At 44.6% G+C, this 23,309-nt stretch overlaps 1 protein-coding gene across 1 annotated transcript in view; it reads left to right on the top strand.

Annotated features, from left to right (window-relative positions):
* The window catches only part of SLX9 (SLX9 ribosome biogenesis factor), a 131,468-nt gene that overhangs the window by 59,860 nt on the left and 48,299 nt on the right, over positions 1-23,309 (top strand). The window contains exon 3 of the mRNA XM_088474130.1: positions 20,554-20,616. Within this exon, the coding sequence (XP_088330256.1) occupies positions 20,554-20,616 (63 nt within the window). The remainder of the gene's footprint in view (positions 1-20,553; positions 20,617-23,309) is intronic.

Here is a 23,309-nt window from a genome sequence, read left to right as displayed (position 1 = left end):
GATTAAAGTGGACGATATGCACGATAACGATATCGATGTTATCGTTCATATCATGCATTTTTCGGTGGCCAACGACCTGCGATGCGCTGGCATGTATGGACAACGATACCGTCCATCGCCCGTGCATGCATGCCAACCTGGTCGATATCGACCAGGTTACTATAGAGCCCCGCGATCGTTGGCCATCGTTGGTGGGTTTGTGGTGTGCTGGTTGATCGCTGTCGATCATCCAGTACGCCCAGTAGATCGTTCAATGATAAAGTTGACGATCGGCCCGTGCGTATGCACCATTAGCTCTCAATTTAAAAACACATGAATGAATGATATGACCCAATATGGGGGGCTAATATTTAATGTTCGGACCACCTTTGCAGAGGTGCCTAGATGTGGCTGGTGGTTTGCCAGATATTTCCAATTGTAACTTCTGCATTTTATTACCATGTAGAGCGCAAGCTGGTTTGTCGCAGTGTTCAGGGCGACCTTTTGTTTCGCTTTCTGGCATTTCGACGCTTTGCAAATTTTTTTGAGCGTATCTATATTTTAAGTTTTAGATTTTTCCACAAAAGAAGCTATTGTGTCTCAGGCAAATAAATGTAGGTTTTAACTGATATTTCGTAAGAGGTCTCATTGGAGTAATAGTCATTTTGAGATCCTTGTACCACACTCATCTGTCATCAGGAATTGTGAATAGTGCACATTGTTGGTCTGAAGGTCACATTTGTGATGTCTGTAATCCAGGTTTTCTATTATTTTAATTAAAATATCCAGTTAGTGCATTAGATCAAAAACTCTATTTCCGCCACATCTGCCCATCTTCGCCATTGTCTTTCGGTGTGTTGTACATTTTACCCGGCTCACCCAAAGTCAAAAAGCAGGCTTTCTTGATCGTGTGTTTCCAAATACCTTATTGAGGAACACACCAAAAAAAAAAAATAACTTGCAGCATCATTTTGTAGCAGATACCCTTTTTTTTTCTACTGAAATTACTTTATATAAATTTACGTGCATCTGGGTCACAAATGTTGTTTCTTATTCACGTAATTTGCGATGTTCTCCAATGGCAAGATTGTGGTTCAAACAACATTTTCGTAACACAAGGCGGGGGCAATTCAGGTGAACGTGATGCGTGATGCTAATTGAATAGCTCCGGGAACCCCTTCCCCGGCGATATTCACAACGCGCTCAATCGAATTGCCCCAAAGTTTTTTGTTAACTTCTAGGATCTGATGTAGAGCCGAACACAAGTAATAATTGCAACTTAATTGTGTGTACGGAACCACCCGTGCGCTTGGTTTGTTACTTGTTACCATCGTCGTCTGTGTACACTTACACCAGCTTCATGATATGTCTGAAAACAGGCATATTTACACTTCCTACCTGCAGAGCCCGTGCTTCCGTTGACGCCCTCACTCAAGGCTAGATCAAGACTTGCGGGGCCCCGAGGCAGTTAAAATGTGTGGAGCCCCACTAATAAAATGAATATCCTCTGCTAGTGTGCATACTGCAGTGTCTGAGCTCAGGCCTAACGTCTTCGCCCACTACCTGTGACGAGCCAGCTACATGAGCACTGCTGCTGACAGCCTCGGTAGTCCCTCGTACACGCACAGGAGATGGACCAGGGGAAGCTGCTTCATGCTGCCCCAGATACCCCTTACCTTGGCTCCGAGTCCGGAAGTCTCCTGGTCAATTGAATAGCCCCATGTCTCCTCTAACTGGCATCATATTACATCGTGTTTGCGACACTGCCAGGAACTGACTCTCAGCAGCATCGCAGTCATAATGTAGTACACTGTGATGCTGCCTGGACCCGACCAGGGAGGTTGTAAAGTGGGCTGGCTCGGAGCAATGTTTGCGGGGTCTTTAATATGTGGTGACCCTTACCTGACCACCCCATCCGTCCTGCCTATAATCCAGCCCTGCCCTCACAGAACATTGTCTACGTGAGAACGCATGTTTCAACTCTGTTACGCCTACTCATTCAAGTGAAGATCTGTACGACACTGCTTTTATGCAGATCTCTGATATCTGTTATTGCTGTTCTCTATTGCTGCACCCAGTGGTGGTGCACATTTATATAATTATTTAGATGAATGCTCCATATTCCACAATGAACTCCAAAATTCATGTGGAGAAGTTACCCATAACAACCAATCAACTTCTACCTATTATTTTATGAAATGCACTTGGTAAATGCGAGGTGGAAGCTGATTAAGGTTGTTATGGGCAACTTTTTCACTCTTTAGGAGTTTTGCTACATCTCTCCCTATGTCCTGTAGCGTTTTAAGCCCCTTTTTGATCTAAAGTTCTAGTGCGGTCTCATGCCATTGTTTCTACAGACCAGATGGAGCTGAAGGATTTAACAGACTTCTGCCACTTATCACCATATTTGCTCTGCACAGTTTGTGTTGCTGACATCTGGAGACCAAAGGAAAACCATAGACTTCATGTTCAGTCCTGATATAATTATTCCATTTAAATGTAATTCCTGCTTATTGTGTTTGGGTATATTCTCTCCACCAACATTTTATTTGGTTTAACAGTTTTTGGTAATATAATACAAAAGGGAGGAAGGGTCTCCAATGGTTTACCAAGCCATATAACCTTGTTAATTATAGTTTATAATATGTTTGAAGTCCCTGTTGGAATTGCAAACTGAATTGTTCTGAGCAAATATATTATGTTTGGCAGCATAAGCATTATGTCCCAGCCACAAAATCTCCTCTTTGTAATTTTAGCTGTCAGTCTTTATGCTTTGGAAGTAATGGCAGGGACGTCTGCTTCTTATGGTTTTAGAGAAGGGTTAGTAAGTAATTTGCCCAAGCAAGGGAGGTGGTCATTCACCTATCAGATGGCAGTCTACCCTTGGGTTTAAAATCTGGTAGGTTGTTATGTTTTAATATTGTAGTAAGATAGTATATTAGGTATCCCGTCACACTGCCCAACATGGCACCACGTCGACCTCCTCAGAATGTCGACATGTTCACAATGTTTATCAACAGCTGAAATGTCTCCATGTGAAATGTGGACACTCTCAGAATGCCGACGGATGGGGATAGGCGCCACCGGGAGGATTAGGTTTAGGCTGGCGGGGGACCTTAGGGCTAGGTTGCGGGGGGTGTGTCGAAAGGGAGAGGGGGCTTGGACTGCACACCCTAATTTTCAACATAATAAGAGATGCTACCATGCTGAGACATGTAGTACAATGCAGGGGACATAGAATGCAGGTGCACACTCTAGGTACTAAGAACAATGATAGTCAAAATAATCCTGATAAACTCTACAATTAACATGGACTATGGCCCGTATTCAATTTGAGCCGTGCCGCGATACCTTTTCACGGCCCGGACTTTCCGCCTACTTCGCCTGTTTTGCGTGCATGCTTTACCCCGTATTCAATATGAAAGTACACGAAAACTGTACCTGGCGACACTGAAACAAGCGGAAAGTGCCGTCAGATTTGGGGAAATCAGTCTGAGACCCCCCAAAAGATGCTCTGACATGGGTGTTCACTATGGTACCCCCCGATTTGGCTCTCTGAAGGTATTTGTTTTTTTTTAAACGGGTTCAATAGCTGCTAAATAGCGTTTTTCTATACGTGATGCAGAATAGTATTCAGGAGTATTTTTTTCAGAAAATAACTTATCCCTGCAAATTTGGGGTACTTGAAAATGGGGGTCAGCATATTTAAAAGTTGCTAAAGTGAAGTTGAAAAACCCACCTGTCGCAAGCACCTGCAATCAAAAAAACACTTGAGGCATACTTGGGACCCCCCAGAGTCAAATTCGCTAGTTTTTAACTTTTTACCCCCAATTTTTATTTTTTTTTTGCCCCCTTTTTCAAAGTAATTTTTTGGGGTGTCCTTAAGTGTTTTTTTTTTTTTTTACACAGATTACCTTTGAGGGACTGTCTGAAGGCTGCACGGGGGTTCCCGCAACGTTGCACCCCAAAACCCCAATTCTGCGCTTTTTTCCACCTGCTATTCATAGGTGAAACTTTTTCGCCTGGTACATTGCATTGACTTTCCACAGCGCACAGCGCTTGCGACCGGGTCAGAATCAGGCCCTCTGTTCACAGAAAAATAAGGGAATACAGAACCGTGTGAAATCTATAGTAAATGATGCATGTAGGACTGAAGCCACCGAAAGCTTGGGAGGTGTAAATGAACATTACAGACGCAGTGAAGCTGAGCAAGCAGTGTGGAAGTCAGAGTCTGTGGGTGTAGAGGTATTAATACTTCTAGCAGTAAGAAGGAAGTTGTATTGCCTTGTCATAGGTCACTGGTAAAACCTCAGTTTGAGTCAGGGATCATGCTAAAGAATGACTAGCGTCCCTGATGGCTTGCAAAACCATGATGCTCCTCCAGATCAGTCCCATGTGTCCTGTGGGAGGAGGGTGACCTGTAGCACTACTTACTCAGAACTTTACTAAGGCCTAGATTGCGGGTATGGGCGCTAAGCAGACATGGGAGGCGAGAGCAGAATTCTGGTGGCACAGTCACTACCTCTTTAAAGAAAGAAATTAGCGGCGCCTATATAATGGTTCAAACATCTTCTCAAAAACAAAATACCACCCATCCTGACGGGAAGCAATCGGGAAGCCGACTGCCTAAATACCGGCAGCCAGCTTCCCGACTGTCATATCCTGGCAAGGGTGAAATGCCGGGTGTCTAGATGTAGACGCCCGGCATCCCGATCGTAGTGATGCCGGGCGCCGCGAGCGGACAGCCGCGGGGGGGGAGGGTTAGGTTTAGGGCTCCCGGGGGGGACTTGGGGTTAGGCACTTCCCCCCCAGGGAGGGCTAGTCTAGGGGGAGAGAGGCTTAGGCACCCCGGGGGTGACTTAGGGTTAGGCACCCCCCCCGGGGGACTTAGGTTTAGGCAGCGGGGAAGGGGGTGGTTAGGGTTAGGCACTTAGAGGGGGGATTAGGGTTAGGCACTTGGGGGGGAAGTTAGGGTTAGGCACCCCTAAGGAGGGTTAGGGGGGTTAGGTTAGGTTAGTAGATACTCACTTATCCACGATCGGGATTTCCAGCGTTGTCGGGCTTCCGCTGCTCGGAACTCTGCTTATGTCGGCCTGCCGCTGACGGGAATGCGGCCGGCGGTATTTCATACCCATTCCATCCTGACATTGGGGCTCTCCACTTCAGGGCACACTAGCAAGAGTACAGCCGGTGCCATCCAAGTCCAGGTTTGGTGTGAAAGGGTCAACCTGGGAATCTGACCCTGGTAGCAACGACCCGGGTAGGCTGCTGTGTGAATGGCTTGACCCGATAATCGCTCAACTGCTTAAATATCGGCATTGCGTACATCTTTGAATCGGGCTAATGTTTGCAATCGCACAGCCAGCATAGAGACACCCACTACCCGCTATCTCATGTCTGTAACACCTGAGTAACATCGGACCCTCACGCACAATTACAGCAGCCCTGACCTGTCTCAGAAAGTCTTGTCGCACGCGGTGAGTTCTCAAGCTGTGTATGCTGTCGCAGTGGCTAATTTATGGACTCCAATGTAAAGGCATTCAAACAGACAGGCACGCCGGCTTTTGTCCAACCACTCCCCAGTCACCACCCCCCAAACACTGATGTCCTCTCTCGCTCACTCTGCAATGGCTTTCTCTCTGCGTGCTTGAACGCAGAGTGATCGCAATTCTATCCTGCGCAGTACACGGCAACCGTCTGTCTGCGTACGATGTTGCAGTTGCGATCCGTGCTGATTCAGGCCCCCCGTTTTTAAACTTAAGATTGAACAAATCCAAGTTACATCTGTTGTCCCCACTGATAAATAATGTTCCTTAAGACTTGCTAAAGAAACAGGTTCTAATGTGACAATTCCGAAGATTTTCCGAAGATTATTTTTTCCCCCTTGCCTTAGGGATCCTCTATAATTCTGCTCTGCTTGTGTCCTGCAACATCTGTGCGTTGGAAAATTTTATTTATTCCAATTTTTTTTTGCATCCTGCTTTATTTTGCCAATGAAATCTCCAGTATCCACATGTTGCTTAAATAAAAAGCTTTAAGAACTGCTGAGAAAATAAATTCTGTTCCCTTCTTAGAAGAATTAAGGCGCACCCGTTAGTGTCCCATTCAGTATGTACCTTAACACAGGTCTGGAAAGAAGATCACAATCTTGTCCTATTTCTCCCTTCCTGATTACAATTCTAAAACCATTATTGCTTCTACCAATAGAAAATACTCACTTCCTGCCCTCCTTTATAGCTATAACACGGCACTTGCAATTCTCTGCAGTATATGAATAAATAATTACATATGTCTCTACAAAGCAGTTTGTGATGCATTTTCTTGTATCACTTTATGTTCTCTTTAGAGTAGGCCAGTGGTTTTCATTATCTTTCTGGTTTTGATAACATATATGCTTTTGATAAATATTTGTCTTGTTAGGAAACACCGTTTGTTTTTAGTTTAAAAAGGGAAGGGCAATAGGTTACACTGTATAGCAAATAGACGTATCTTATGACCTATCTCTGTTTTGAAATTAGGGCAGCGATATATCAACAGTGACACCTGCAGGTTGTAAAACATGGACCAAAATATTACAGGAAGTGAATGTTGGTGGAATATATTTCACAAAGTCCCCGACGCCCACAGTCAGTTACTCAGGTCTCGCCCATTGAAAACCCCCAAGTTTCTGACGTTGAAATGTTTTGAAATAATTTAAGGGTTGAGGCACTCCCTACTGTATAGTTTTAATAGGAAATTGGAAGTCTGCAAGGAGCTCTGTGACTATCTAAAGCACAAGGCCACAGGGCAAGTGCTTTTATACTGATAATGGAAATCCTTGGTGACCTATAATATCCGCAACAATGGCAGGGTTTTTTTTATTTTTTATTGAACTCCGATGACATCAGTACTCACCATTTTGTACATAAGTTATTTGCTGTGTGTGTGTGTGTTTGATGTAGATGTGTGTGTGTGTGTATGTGTATGTATGTATGTATGTGTGTGTATATATATGTATGTATGTATGTGTATATGTTCACGGCACTCGCTAAATCAGACAGGTTATCATACTCTGGTGTGTGTGTGTGTTTGCTGTAGATGTGTGTGTGTATGTATGTGTGTGTGTATGTATATATATATATATATATGTATGTATGTATGTGTATATGTTCACGGCACTCGCTAACTCAGACAGGTTATCGTACTCTGGTGCCTCCTGAATACATAGTTGATATAAATAGGAAACAACCAGCGGCAATCCGAGATTTGAGAAAATGCAAAACTATATATTTAGACCATATGTCAAAAAATAGGCCGACGTTTCGGGGCACGCACACCCTGCCCCAAAACGTTGACCTATTTTTAACATATGTGGCCAAATGTAATAGGTAGTCTGTTTTAGTAACAGTACAAACTCGCACTTTCTCGCACTTTTAGAAGGTGCGAGTTTGTACTGAAACTCGCAAATTCAATAGCCTGCGAACTTTTCAGCTCGAGGCTACTGCATTTGCGAGTTTAGGACTATGTAAACTGACACCTTTTAATGTGAGTAGCATTAAAAGGTGCGAGTTTTAGAGAAGCCATCACAGATCAGTGAGATCCGTGATGGCTTCTGTGTGTGTGTAAAAAAAAAAAAAATGTGCACCCCCTCCCCAAAAGCATAACCAGCCCCGGGCTTTATAAAGCCTGTTCTGGTTCTAAAAATACAGGGGCCAAAATGCGTAGGGGGCCCCTGTATATTAAGAACCAGCACAGGGCTTTGTTGAGCTGGTTCTGGAAAATCAGGGGACAAAACAAGTAGGGGTCCCCTGAAAATTCCAGAACCAGCACCGAACTCTGTCTAGCGGGGGGATAATGCCACAGCCAGGGAAAACCTTTCACCGGTTTCCCCGGCCAAAGCATTACCCCTGACCGCTAGTCAGTCCAGGCCGGGGATCCCTGGGGAGTTGGGTACCCCCCAATAAAGGGGTACCCCTCTCCAGGGCACCCCAGGCCTAGACTGATAGCCCGGGGCTATCCCCGGCACCCTAGGGCGGTGGGTGCCGGGTTGATAGTGTAAAGTGTAAAATTAAGTTTTCAATATTGTCTTTATTTGTAGAACCACAAGTACCAGCAAACCTCCCCTGCATGCTGTAATTTGGAGAACCACAAATAACAGCATGCGGGGCATTACGGGCCCGCTGGCACTTGTAGTTCCACAACTAAAGAAATACGTAAATAAACAAACATACACCGTGAAAGTATAATTTTAATAAAACATACATGCACACTCACACATACTCACCTAGTATCCGAAGTAATCCATAGGGGTGTACCTGAAAAAAAAATCCATACTCACCTCTTCTATGCGTAGATCACGTCCACTTGTCCGAGTAGGCAATCCAGGGGTTAAAATAAAAAAACCAAAAAGAAAACGAACCATACGGACTGAGCAAAGGTATGTGTGTACACATACCTTTGCTCCGCGTAAATGACCGGGGCACACGTGTGCCCCGTCAGTGAAGGAGCCGCCAGCCAATTAGGGAACATCTCCGTCGGAGCAGCTCCCTGATTAGCTGAATGCGGCCAGCCTGTGTGTTCCATAGACCTCTATGGTGAGAAATCCCCATAGACGTCTATTGTGGGAACCGCTACATCGTAGCCGCAAGATTAATTGAGGTTAATCTTGTGGTTACATCACTGATACAATGTCGCTTGTAGAGGAACCTACAAGTGAGAATGATAATAAACAGGAAAATTGACATGCCCAAACAGCGCCCCCTGCCCCGCGGTGCCCTGCGCCATGGCACTGGTCGCACTACCCTAGTTACGGCCGTGGTTAGACCTTTACTTTTTTTTATAAGTTTAGTGTTAAGGTCATAATTAAGCCATTTAGACTTTATCCTGGTGGTGTTTTCACTCCTTGAAGTTTGGCCTTTATTGCTACAAAATGTACAAACCCTTCCCGGCCTGCCCAAGATGCAGTGACTGAAGTCGTTTCTGTTGTTGATAAAGCCCAAAGTTATTTCTGGCTCCAGGGTTTGTGGTTTTTCTCCCTCCTGTAATCATTCGCCCAATGCAGCTCTGCAGCCTCTGCCAGAAGTCTACATCTCCTGTCTCCACAAATGCCGCGTGTCCTCTGTTGCTTATGTCACCTGCACGTTCCTACCTCTCATTACCAGCTAGAGCAACGTTTTCATAGGTCACCAGGCCCATGCAGCAGATGCCAGGGACTGGACCATGTAAGTAGTATATGATTGCAGAGAGATCCCGGAAGCCTGTGGTGTACCTCGGGTCACCATATCTGTGTGAGCAGTGCCGTCTTCACACTGTATGTATCTATTACAGTATCAGCAGCTGGCACATGGCGGCATTCCAAACGCTTGCGCTATTTATTCCTGCCAGGATATGGCTCATTCTCCATCTATACATATAAAGAGCTTTAACCTAAAATGCTGATTATAGTCAGTTTTTCCCTTTTTAAAATAAACCTGTAGATTCTGGAATCGCTGTTTGTACTTTGTGCAGTGGCAGACACAGACGCTGTAACCGCCATGACGGCGCACGCTGCATTGTGACTGCAGAAACCGCACTAACCTGCGCTATAGATCATCTCCTACCCTGTTGCTCAAGTCGCGGCTAACAGGTCCTCTCTGCGCAACAGGTTTTGGGCGACTCTGCCGCGCCGAGCGTCTTTCTCGATTTTAATATGCATAAATAAAATAACTGGGAGAGGGAGAATTCCTCTGGTGGATTACAGTGATTAATGTGATGTGCGACATTTATACGTGTGTGCGTGTGACTGCGTCTGAGTCTGTGTATGTAGTGCCATAGTGCAGCGTCCGCGGCTTTTTCTCACGCCAAGTCCCGTTGTGCTTCATCTGCGACTTTGAGGGGTATTCAATATGAAAGGTTAACTTCCCTGGCGAAGTTAACGTTTCATATCGGAGTTTTTTTCTGCGTAAAGGTATGGTGCGCGCTCCCGCTTATCCCCGTATTCAATATCAAATTAACGAAAACGGGAAACTCCGAAGTTGGATTTGCGTAAAGTTACGAATTTTTCCTTAAAATAATTGTAAGACCCCCCTAAAGTTGTAAAAACATGGGGGAACACTATGGGTACCCCCGTTTTAGCCTTTAATTGAAAGTCGGGGATTTAAATAGCCGCAGCAGGTGTTTTTTTCCCCGACATTGAAGAAGTGATGCAGAAGAGCACTTAGGTTATTTTTATTTTTTTTAAGTGGTCCCATCAAATTTGGGGTACATGAAAATGGGTACTAGCATATTTTGATGTCCCTAAAGTAAGTTTTTAAAAATTCTGCATTTGTGCACCTGCTGCTATAATTCTATTCTAGAAAACACCTGCCGCATACATGCAGAATAACCCTGAACCTATTTCCCTATTGTTTAACAATTTTTTCCCTTTTTTTTATTTTTTTTTTGCACCCCAATTTTTAAATTAATTTTTTTGGGGTGTCCCTATTTTTTTTAAAACTTTTTTTGACAGTTCTTTTTTAAATGTCAATCTCAGGGGTGCAGGCTATTTTTTTTTAAGCCTGCACCCCTAAACCCTAATTCTGCACTTTTTTTTCGACACCTATTCAATAGTGAAAAGTTATCACTGTTTTTTATCAAAGACTTTTCAAAACTGCGATTAAGTCTTTGATATTGAATACAGTGTAAAACTAAAACAAGTGATATTAACGCAAAACCGTTAAGTGCGATATTAACGCAAAAAACGATGTTATCGCACCCATGTTGAATACCCCTATTTGTACGTGTTTAACACTAATCCCTGTGTGATTATAGTTTCGGCCCAATGTCTCCTGTACACTGTGAACTGTGTTTTGCTGCGCCTGCATTGCAAATAAGACACAAAATGTAAAGAAAAAGACGCTATGTTACTCTTCTCGGAGAGTCTCCGTCGCGCCATATGCAGTATGAGGGTGCATTTGTATCATTCAGTGCAAGTATGATGCTGCAGATGGGTTAGATCGCTGCCGGGTGGCTATGCACGTGTTCATGTATCACTTTACAATTAACAATTATTTGTTTCCTAAATGGACATTTAGGGCCGTATTCAATTTGGAGTGAAAAGCTGTTCTGGGCGAAAACTTTTTCGCCGATGACGTTGTTTTCGCAGATTTCACTTATTCCCGTATTCAATTGTAGCGTCTTTTCGACGGTGCGAAAAACGCAATGCAATGTAATAGGCGACAAAGTTTTGCCTATGAATACCCGGCGGCAAAAAGTGCAGAATTGCGGTTTTGGGGCGCAGAGGTGCGGAAACCACTTTGCACCTTTTGTACACCCCCCCCCTTGACACTAACTGCATCAAAAAAATATTTTAAAAAATCGCAAAGGACACCCCAAAAAAGCACTTTGAAAATGTGGGCGAAAAAGTTCAAAGTGGGGGTACAAATTCAAAAACTAGCAAAATAGCCTTTTGGGGGGGTCTGCAAGTATGGGGGAGGTGTTTTTTTGATTGCAGGTGCTTGCCAAAGGTGCTTTTTTTTTTGCGCATTTTAATGCTTTACATTAGCGATTTTTTAAATATGCTTGCACCCATTTTCATGTACCTCAAATTTGATGGGACAACTTATTTTGGACAAAAAAGTTGCTAAATGCTATTCTTAACCACTCTCCAAAACACGCTACATAGCTCCTATTGAGAACATTTAAAGACCCCAAATACCTTTCGCAGGGATATTTGAGGGTACCCATAGTGAACCCCCATGTCAGAGCATCTTTTGGGGGGCGTCAGGCAGATTTCCCTAAAAATCACAGGACTTTTTCGCAGAATTCCTTTTCGCCGGGTCCCGTTTTCGGGGACGTGCGCGATAAGTTTTTGACCTGAAAACCTCCGATGACGGCGAAAAGTCCGGCAACAGACTTTTCGCTTTAAATTGAATATGGCCCTGTGTGTTTACAATTGTTCCATTTCTCTTTGATACTTCTGTTACTTTGACATTGGTGTACTCTCGTTTTTTTTTTATTTGGTACTTTTGTACAGCGATTTTAATCCATTATCTATTTAGCAATGAAGAACATCGAGAGCCACCTAACAAAGGCAGCTGTATTCTTGGTAACCTTCAGAAACGATCTAATCTGTGTGTGTAGATATTAATGGAAAATGCAGATTTATCAGGTCTCTGTATTGTATGTGTAACTCATATTCAGCTAGAACCTAACTGAGGTTTAGTGATCTACTGTCCTCGGATCTCATGCTGCAATACCAGGCAGCAGCTAGCTTACCATAGAGAAGGCGCAGAGGGACCCTTTTGTGCTAAGGCCGTATGACTATGGTTCTGTCGGATGTGGCTGAGCTCTGTTTTACTAGGAAAGATAATAACAATATCTATATATTTGCAGGATCCTACAGCCGCTCTGCATAGACCTATTGGGCCTATTAAGTATGCACCATGGCCCTGATTCAGAGCCGGACGCTCTGACCAGAGCGCTCGCTCTGAATCAGGGCCCACCTCCATTAATATGGAGCGTCCTCCTGGACGCTCGTATAGCTGTGGTTCACCACCCACAGCATATACGAGCGTGCAGGATGATGGTCGCGATAGTCTTGACCATCGCGACCATCGAAACTGCGAGCAGAAGCCTGCGGTTGAGTTTTTCAACCAGGACTGATTTTGGCTCTATCAGAGCCAAAATCACTCCCACTGACATCACTAGTGATGTCAGTGGGGCCGGCTTCAGACGGTAGGCGTTCCCTTGGGAACGCCTCCGTCTGGCAGGCACGCCCCCGGCACGCCCACCAAAGGGGGCGTGCTGTCAGTCACCATCGACAGCACGCCCCCTTTGATGAGACACTCCGAGCGAAGGAAAGTCCTTCGCTCGTAGGGTCTCGCGCATGCGCACGACGGAGCTCCCTCCGTCATGCGCATGCGCAGTGCGGACCATCGACCTACTTGAGAGCGGACAGCCGCTCGCGAGTGGGTCTGAATGAGGGCCCATTTTCCCCCATCTGAACAGCGCGCACATATCTTTATAGATATCTGCTCCCCATATGGTTGCAGCATTTCACCAGCAAATTACTATTCTCCGCATTCCATTTGCAATGTGATACATGTCAATTGAATAAAGCCTTGTGTATTATAAGAGGGGGGGGGGTGTTATGAACAGGGTATAGTACTTTATTTTAAGTTGGAAGATAGGACCATGCACCCTCCTACCATGTTTGTCCTTGTTCCCCAACCTAAGAAGTTGGGAACTATTTGTACGGGTTTTTCCTCTGACATTTCAGGACTTTTATATAATACAGATGGGTCCTTGCTTACTGTTGCTTCAGTCACGCCAAACAGGTCACAGCAAGTTCCGTTTCCGCTTCATCTGTTACTTTGTACGTTTGTAAAACCGATTCCTGTGTGGTTAAAGTCGCAGCCCAGCTGGTACGCTATCCCTGGCTTTTCACTGCATCTGTGATGCGACTAAGGGCCGCATTCAATTTGGAGCGAAAAGTCAGTTTCGGCGATACTTTTTCACCGATTTCATTTATCCCCGTATTCAATTTGGCCGACTTTTTCGCCGGTGCATAAAATCAGTGCATCGGACCCGGCAAAAAAGTATTGCCTATGAATAGGTGGGGTTTTGGGGTGCAGACTTCCAAAAACCACCCTGCCGCCCTTGGACAGTCCCCTAAAGATAATCTATGTCAAAAATTTGTTTAAGAGTACCTTCAGAAATCCCAAAACAGTACTTTCGTTTTGGGGGTGATAAAAAAAAAAGTTGGGGTACAAAGTTAAAAACTAGCGAAATAGACTCCAGGGAGGTCCCCAAGTATTCAGCAGATATTTTTATGATTGCAGATGTTTGCGTCAGGTGGATTTTTCAAGTTTTTTAAAACGTCACATTATCAACTTTAAAATATGCTAGTACCCGTTTTCATGTACCCCAAATTTACTGGGACTAGTTATTTTCTCAAAAAAAATCCACCAAAATGCTATTCTTAACCACTTTTTAAAACACGGAAAATAGCATCTATTGAGACCATTTACAGTGGCCAAATACATTCAGCAGGGCTATTCGGGAGTATCCAGAGTGATTCCCCAGGTCAGTGCATCTTTTGGGGGGTGTCAGGCTGATTTCCCAAAAACTGACAGAACTTTTCGCCTATTTTAAGTTTCGTCGGGGCCCGTTTTCGACGATTTGGAATTGAATACGGGGATAAGCAGGGACGAGCGCGATACTTTTTTGCACAGAAAACTCACGATGATGGCGAAAAGTCCGGCAACTGACTTTTCGCTTCTAATTGAATACAGCCTGAGACACAAAATAGTAAGAAAAATACGATACGCTTCTCTCGGAGCATCTTGGCCCATCAGGAGTAAGTGAGGACACATCTGTACGTGATTTGGATCTTAGAGCAGCTGCCATAATATCAGATCTAGATTACACTGTAGGTCAATTCATACATGTGTCTGGGGAAAATGGGTAATAAAACACAATAGTATATCGTGTACTATATTGTTAGTGCACTTTAACACATGAGATGTAGGACTTGCTCCTCTGCGCCACCATTTAGAATACAAAGGTGGTAGCAAGAACATAAGATAAAACAAGAAAACAATACTGTACAATGAAATGAAATGTCTAAAATACTGTACTGTCATGTACTACAGTAAGATTAACTGCTGCTCCCGTAAGTGGGATATAGACCGATACAAAATATGGAACCAGGAGCGTTGATAAACCAGCCGTAAAGCTAATGCGATGAAAATGTGCAGGCAGGCATGTACAGCACCTCAGTTGTTGTGTAATCAGTGCTGATTTATACAGAACATTCTATTTGCACAGCAAACGTACAACACGGGGAACTGGAATGCAATGTACAACCGTATTGCAGTAACATGTCAGCATTGGAGATATGTACTTGAAAAATCATTCACTTAAGTCTGTTTATAAAATACAGGCGTAATGCTCAGTCCAGACGGACTCTTAAAGTGTTTATTTGGCAGGTAATTTTTTTTTTTTCTTTTCTTTTTCTTTTCTTTTTTTTTTTTTTTTTACTTAATAACCTGTATGTTTTGCAAATCTTGCTCACATTTCTGGCAATCTTTGTTATATTAACAACACCAAATATCCCTGACCATATGGTTTGTCAGATTGTTAAATTACGACATTAAACCAATAGCAGTCATCTAGAATTTAGCCGTTTGTCCTCCATTTACAAGTTTCTGAAACAAAGGTAAAATCCAAAAAATCCAACTGGCTTTGCCTTTAAACTGACTGGCGGGCGATTACATTCGGCAGTGAATACAATACTTGGAGATCAGTTAGTTACATTCCTTCCTGATGCAAACATTATAGAATTAGGCCTTGCATGAAGATTCACTTTTAGGTCATAATAACTCTTTGAAGAAGAAAATTCTCTACCACTTTCTTTTCTGCCTAAAGATGCACATCCACTAGATGATTAATTTGAGTGATTGAACGATAACGTTATCGTTCATAAATAGTTTGCAAATCATTAAGAAAAATGTCTAAAACGACCAGCGATGCGCGCTCCCGCTGGTCATTTAGACATCTATCATCGGGCAAACATGCTGGATAACCTGACGATAACGTCAGGTTCAGAATGTTTGCAGATGATTGATGAGCCTGCACTGGACGACTGCTCGTTCAGTGTAGGCACATCACAGACTGACAAATGACTGCACGATTACAGTGTCGTAATCGTGCAGTCGTTTCCATGTCCTTGTCTTGCATTCTATTGTATTGTACTGTAAGTCTTTAGGGAATCGGGATGAAATACCGGCTGACGCATGGCCGGCGGTTCGATTCCCGGCAGCGTCCGTCCGACAGATGCAGAGATCCCGGCAGCAGCAGCCCGACAGCGCTGGAAATCCTGATCGCCCCTAGGTAAGTACAAACTAACCTAACCCTCCTTAGGGGTGCCTAACCCTAATCCCCCCCCTCCCTTCCCCGCTGCCTAAACCTAAGTCCCCCGGGGGGGTGCCTAACCCCCCTTCCCTAGCCTAAACCTACCCCGTCCCCCCAGCAGCTGTCTGTGCCCGGCTTACCTTCGTTCGGTATGCCGAGCCTCGGGCTTTGGTCTAATGACAGGCGTCAGGATTACGACACCTGTCATTAGTACCTTGCCGGGATTGGACAGTCGGGAAGCCGGCGGTCGGAAATTTCAACCGTCGGCTTCCTGACTGCATCCCGGTCCAGGCGGGTCGATGACACAGTTCGCGCTGTGTCACTTTATTGTGGCCCCCTGATTTTAAAACTTGGCTTTGTATAGTGTAGCGCGGGGGTCATGATGATGAGATTGCTCTGCCACACACCTCCCATCTGGCTGTGTAGGGGGGTGCCTAACCCTAACCCCCCCCTTCCCCTAGCCTAACCCTCCCGGGGGGGTGCCTAGCCCAAAGTCCTCCCCGGGTGTACCCTAAACCTAACCCTCCCCCCCTGTGGCTGCCGCATGTCAAATTAATCAGCATGGTCTAGAGATGCGTATTTTTTCTCATAGCGTTGCGACAAAAATGCACATTTGAGCGACAAAGACGATTGGTGCAAGCCGAATCGCACGGGACCTCTCACGTCGAGAAGGACTATTTGGCATAACTGCGCCATTAGTGCATGAGGCACATATCTGTATCCCAAATCAGGATTTGTATACTTACCCGCAGGTTTGGCAATTTGTTCACAGCAGCACAAGTTACTCCACTGCCCATTAGATCTCTACGTTGGTTTTTGAGAACAAAAACTTGGGCCTCCTGTAGTATCAAATTAACAATCTTACAAATAAATGCAGAGAATCAATTAAAACTGGGCACATAAAGCAATGGGAAAGCTGTCGTAGAGTATTGTGAAAATTTGTTTTCCATCTCATTAAGAATTTCCTGGCTAATCACTTTCAATTTAACCCAGTCAGAGCTCTCCGAAATTACACTAAAGGCTCTAGTAATCCTACAGTATGTTACCTTATTAAATCAGATACTGAATGCAACAAGAAAACATTCAATGTTGGCGTTTCCCAACCATTCGTGTAAATTGCTCGTTGCCGGCAATGGGGGACCCAGCAACGGTAAGTGTCATTCACATGTGCAGACTGAGTGTAGCACAGTGGTGTCAAACTCGGGCCATCCAGCTGCAGTGGAACTACACATCCCAGCATGCACTGACAGAGTTTTGATAGTAGGGCATGCTAAAACCGTGGCAGGGCATGCTGGGATATGTAGTCCACAACAGCGGGATGGCCACGAGTTTGACACCCCTGTTGTAACACATGCGCATGACCTAGCAGCCTGTAGCTGGCAGCAACAGGCTGCCAACAACAAAGGAGAGGATGCCTCCAAGGACGGGGTGACACAGGCCCCCACCAGAGGGGAAAATAAATGTTAAATACCAGTGGCATATTCGTTAGTATCATTGCGACGCTCAACGAAAAATGCAGCTGGTATTGTTTTGTTGTTAAATGGGGCCCAAACGTTGATAGCGCCACTGGAGCAGATTTTCCGTGAACAAGCCTCCAGGCGAAACACGCGTCGGCTGTGTGCGTTCCCCATGACTGCGCAGTACGGGACACCCCAACACCAAGTTTGTATATGTTCATCCTGTGCGCTAACTTTTCACCAAGATGTTACTTCTCCCATTACAATACATGAATTTTCTCTATCTATTCCAGCGCTGGAATGTTGGTTTATATTATAGATGTGATACAATAAGGAGCACTTTGTGATAGAGATTGCACCTCTTTTAGATTGCCTGCAAAGCCTTTTGAGGGGGAGCAATATTAACCTTAATGTTAAAGTGGTATTACTGAAGGGTATATATCGACGGACAGGGATAAGCACCGACACTTTATTTTATTCTGCCAATTTTTCAGTGATGCAAACGATGATTCTGAATTATCAGATGCTTTTTCATTTCCCATGAATGTATCCCTGTTTTGGTAATGATGTGCACTCTCTCCCCAATGTATAAAAGGCTGTCAAGTAATTGGGGCTATTTAAAGTGATATGAGATAAACATGTATTGAGACGTGTATGTTATGGCGACATTGTTTGTTTATCTTGGTTTTGATCCTGATTATCAGGCACTAGCACTTTATTTTTTTGCCTAAACAAAATTATATCATCTCAACTAAACTTGCAAATACTGTATATGAGATGATTATGCAATTATTTTGAGCTAATCACTAATTGAATGGTGGATACTTGAACCAGATCAACCTGAGTCGGAGAGACTATACTCCAGGGACCAATGGTGAACTGATGTGGAATGAGACAGTGGTTCTAAAATACTGGGAATAAACTTGTCAGATTATGTTTGGTATACACTTATGCTGACCGTGATATATATGTCCGCAGTATGAATACAGATATTTCTAATTCAGTAGGAGCATAATTTGAATACCTACTAATTTTCAATTTACATTTTAGACTGTACCTTTCTTTATCAGTCATTTCCAGCAGAATAACTCTCTCATTATGTGTATTATACCTAGAGTATGGGATCGGTATGAAATACCGACAGTCAGTATCCTGGCAGGCAGAATCTCGACGCCGGGATACTGACAGGGTTAACATACCGACACTTGTTGGTCAGTATGTTAACCCTCTCCCTACTCTAACCCTAACCCTCCCTCTTTGGTACCTAACCCTAACCTCCCCCACCCAGTGCCTCCCTAAACCTAACCCTTCCCCCTTAGTGCCTAACACTAATCCTCCCCCAGTGCCTAACTCTAACCCACCCCCTAGTACCTAACTCCTAAACCTAACCCTCCCCCTAGTGCCTAACCCCTAAACCTAACCCTACCCCTAGTGCCTAAACCTAACCCTCCCCCTAGTGCCTAAACCTAACCTACCCCCTAGTGCCTAACCCCTAAACCTAACCCTCCCCCTAGTACCTAAACCTAACCCTCCCCCTAGTACCTAAACCTAACCCACCCCCTAGTGCCTAACCCCTAAACCTAACCCTCCCCCTAGTGCCTAACCCCTAAACCTACCCCTAGTGCCTAAACCTAACCCTACCCCTAGTGCCTAAACCTAACCCTCCCCCTAGTACCTAAACCTAACCCACCCCCTAGTGCCTAATCCCTACACCTAACCCTCCCCCTAGTGCCTAATCACTAAACCTAACCCTCCCCCTAGTGCCTAAACCTAACCCTCCCCCTAGTGCCTAACCCCTAAACCAATCCCTCCCCCCAACCCCACTTCTTACCTTCGGCATCCCGGCGGTCGGGAAGCTGGCGCCAGGATTCTGAGCGGCGGCGGTAATGTAAGCGTCTGCATCCAGACTGCCGGGATGCCAAACGCATCCCCTAGAGTATAACACGTAACAGCAGAAGTGAAAACTGATGTATGCGCTGGTAACTCTGTTGTTTCCAGGGGCAACCAGTTCTTTGAGAATCTCTCACGCCTCATTCAATGCCATGGGGTATAATGAGGTGCAGCAGAATTCTATCAAGACAGATCTATCTGCCCTGACTCTTCCTATATCCAACACCTCACCATAGAACAAATCTAAAGTGGATTTGCCCGAATGCAAAAAAATTTGGTGTAAATGTTGTTTCATTTTTATTTTATATAAAGTACAATGATCTATAATATTTCGCCGCACTATCAGTGGGGAGATCTTCCTCACTCAGTTTCTATTCTCTTCAGCACCAACACTTTATTTTCCCCCTTTTAGTACACTTTGTGTATATTATGTATATTGTCTGCTTTTTCTAAATTTTTATTAATATTCCATAGGTTAAAAAAATGTTTTAAGATGATACGAGGGGAGACATTGAAAAGAGCGCCTCATAAATAGTCCCTTTTTTTTTTTTTTTTTTTAATTTCACTATTGTACTGTAAGTGGTTTTTTGTTCTTCGCAAAGCTCTGTGTAATGTGTGCGCGCTATATAGTTACTATGATATACATTTCTAATTATCTCTAAAACAATTAGAAATTAATTCTAACTTTCAAACCTCTCCACTTTTCCACCAAATAATGTCTTTGATATATTTATTTATTTTGTGGCTGGTATTACTATAGCCAATTATTTTTGCTTGCATGTAGCCTGTTTAGCAATAGACCAGATTTTGCTACAGAATCTAGTTTGACCAACGGTTCTCCATTGGCTATGATCAGGGTCGTCGGAATGATTTTTTTGTTTGGGGAGGCAATAAAAATCGTTCCGATGCTCCCCTCCCTCCATCCAAATTACTGTTGCTGTGCTGCCGCGACCCCTACCGGGTGGACGATGCAACGCGATCGGCAGCTGTACTGTGTCGGCATCGTGATGCAGTCGCACACACCCTCTGGTGTCATGACCGTCCAGGAGTCCCAGCAGCCCACAATGAGACTCCGCCTATCCGCTAACGCTGCTCTGTGATTGAGCAGAGGCTGCTGCTGCTCCTGCGCTGAGTATGGGGGCTCAGGCTTTGTGCGTTGGATGCTGCAGACAGTGCAAAGCGCACAGGGGACCAGTCCCCTGCTGCCAGCAGCACCCGCCGTCTTCAGCTACTGCACCCGTCTCTTCCTTGGCACCTTTCTAATGTTTCTGGAGGGGGCGAGCCACCCCCTTGTCGTCGTCCCCATTCCGACGCCCTTGGCTATGATGATGTCACCTATGCACAACACTTACCTGCTCTCTCTCTCTTGTTCCAGAAGATAAGATCTTACTGCCCAAGAAGGAAAAGGTAAAGCAAAGACGGGAACGATGGTTGCAGAGTGAGTATGCTTTTCTAAGTCATTTTCTTGTTTAAATAAATAACTAAAATGAAAAAAAAAAAAAATCAAAAACAACTGAATCAATAAAAAATTCTGATTTATTTTTTTGCATTTGTATAAAGATCTGATCCACCATTGTAAACAGGGCAGGACTGGCCCTCTAGCACTTCTGGCAAATGCCAGAAGAGCCGATGGCCTAATGGGCCGGTCCGGATTGAAACCCTGGCCGAGCAGCTCTGCCAGGTTGCTGAGAGATGGGGAATGTGCCACAAGGCCACGCCCGCGTCCAGCGAAAACACTCCCGTGTGGCAAGGCCACACCCCCTTTTCTCCACTGGGCTTAATACCAGGGCTGTTCTACAGCCCCAGTCCGTCCCTAGTTGTAGATTTAGATCTTCCATAACTCAAGGATTAACTACTTAAGCACGCAACATATTAACATTTTTGTTTTCCCATAAGGTGTTTTTGCACCTTAAAAAAGGCCACATTTAACAAAAATTTATTTTATATTTCATTGCTAGTAACTAAAAATATTACAGGCAACAACATTTCTAATACAAATAATAACCATTAATGATACATTTACAGATGTGTCCACATACATCTTGCTTCCTTAAACAGCCCATCTTGTCACACCATGCCGTGGCATGATTCTATAGCGCTGAGCGTTTTTTTAATGCGACATTTCCCCTTCAACTGCATCTTATTCGCAAAGTGATGAGAATAGGACGCACGCACAGCTTCTGCTGATTAAAATGATATGCGGCATGCCTATATACTGCGTGTGACTGCGGGTGTATCTGCATGCGAAATGCTACGTTAGTGTCACAGCCACTGAACCTGTAACGTAGCATTTTGCATGGGGATTTAACCTCATTTGCACACAGAATATAGACATGCCGTATATCAATTTAGTCAGCAGAAGCTGTTTGTGGCTCTTATTCACTTCGCTGTGTGAATAAAACGCATGTGAAGGTAAAAATTTGCACGAAGATATGCTTGGCGCTACCGAGTCGAACGGCACTCACATGTTAACATGTTATGCGGAGGTAATATGTATGTGGGCACATCTGTAGGTATGGATAGGATTTACTGAGATGACGACCATATTTTAGGTTTGCTGTTTACTACATTTTTGCTGTGTTATAACAACTACTGTATCTCAATTTACACAGGTTCTTAAGTGTGCTACATTCAATGCAAAATCACATTTCATTTTATTAATGGAGAATAAACCCCATGCAAAACTATTGATAGAAATATTTCTAAAATATTATATATATATATATGCAATGGAACAGTATATGTTAGCGCTATATAAGTAAATGTTAATAACAAATGCATAGGGGGTGGTTTGGTATACATTTGGTCATATTAAATATGTGTACATAGATTTGGGAGCTGGTGCCCATATGGTGACTGGTGGCCTATGGGTATGCAGTCGGGAAGCCGGCGGACGTAATCCTGCCGGCCGGCTTCCTGACTGCTTTATCCCGGCGAGGGTTAAATGACAGGCGTTTAAATCTAGACGCCTGTCATTTTACCGAGACCGGCTCCCGGCATCCCAATCAAAGGGATGCCAAGCGCGGACAGCTGCGGAGGGATAGGTTTAGGGCTCCCTGGGGGGACTTAGGGTTAGGCACCCCCCGAGAGGCTAGGGGGAGGGAGGGTTAGGGTTAGGCACCCCTGGGGGGGACTTAGGGTTAGACACCCCCCCCCCCCCGGGGGACTTAGGTTTAAGCGGCGGGGAAGGGGAGGGTTAGTTTAGGCACTTAGAGGTAGGATTAGGGTTAGGCACTGGGGGGAAGGTTAGGGTTCGGCACCCCTAAGGAGGGTTAGGGTTAGGGGGGGAATTAGGTTAGTGAATACTTACCTTAGGGACGATCAGGATTTTCACCCATGTCGGGCAGCCGCTATCGGGATTCTAACCGCCGGACTTGCGTCTGGCGGTAAATCATACCGATTCCGGCCTAAGAATAGTTATGTGGTATAGGTCCAGAAACAAGTATTGGAGGTTGTTAAATTGGTTTATTTGATTTGCCTGGAGCACCCTGCAACCAGGATCTTTTGGATGTTCCAGAAGGGGAAGGAAGCTGCGGTCAGTGCTGCACTCTCCGGGTGCTGGTAGCCCCGCCCCCTCTACATAATGATGTCATGCGCACAGGGGAGTGGCCAACTGGGGCGCAGTTGAGTCCATTTACGGCACTGATTCAAAGAGGCTCTATATGATGCACATGCTGACCTGTTAAATACCCCAAATGATATATTAGGAATGATTGAAAATACCAGTTGTGCTGACAATTATTATTAGCATTCTGATGCATGTTTATCAAAGCAGTGCTGTATTAATAGCTATTTAGGTCTCCAATGGCCAAAATAATCATGTGGGTTCTGCATCCTTGATTAGCCGTACTGATGGAGACCCCTAAAATGGGTCATTAAACTGCTTAAGTGACCTAGGGCCTGGTTCCGTACGGATCGCAAGTCTGTAATCGCACGCACCCGGCCGCTGCCAAAATATGCTAACGAATTCATACGCACTGCCAGCGCACCATAATATGAAGACCCCCAGCACTTCATAAAGACACCCCCTTACCTTCACTGACATCGGTAATATTGTGCAAGATAGCGAAAACATCGGTACAATCGAGAACCATCGGACCAAGACGCAGAACAGTGGTTGACCTGACCCTC

The sequence above is a fragment of the Taudactylus pleione genome, unplaced genomic scaffold (genome assembly GCF_031769625.1).
Source record: "Taudactylus pleione unplaced genomic scaffold, aTauple2 ptg000147l, whole genome shotgun sequence".
Classification (NCBI taxonomy): Eukaryota; Metazoa; Chordata; class Amphibia; order Anura; family Myobatrachidae; genus Taudactylus; species Taudactylus pleione.
This window is presented reverse-complemented; position numbering and strand designations above follow the sequence as displayed.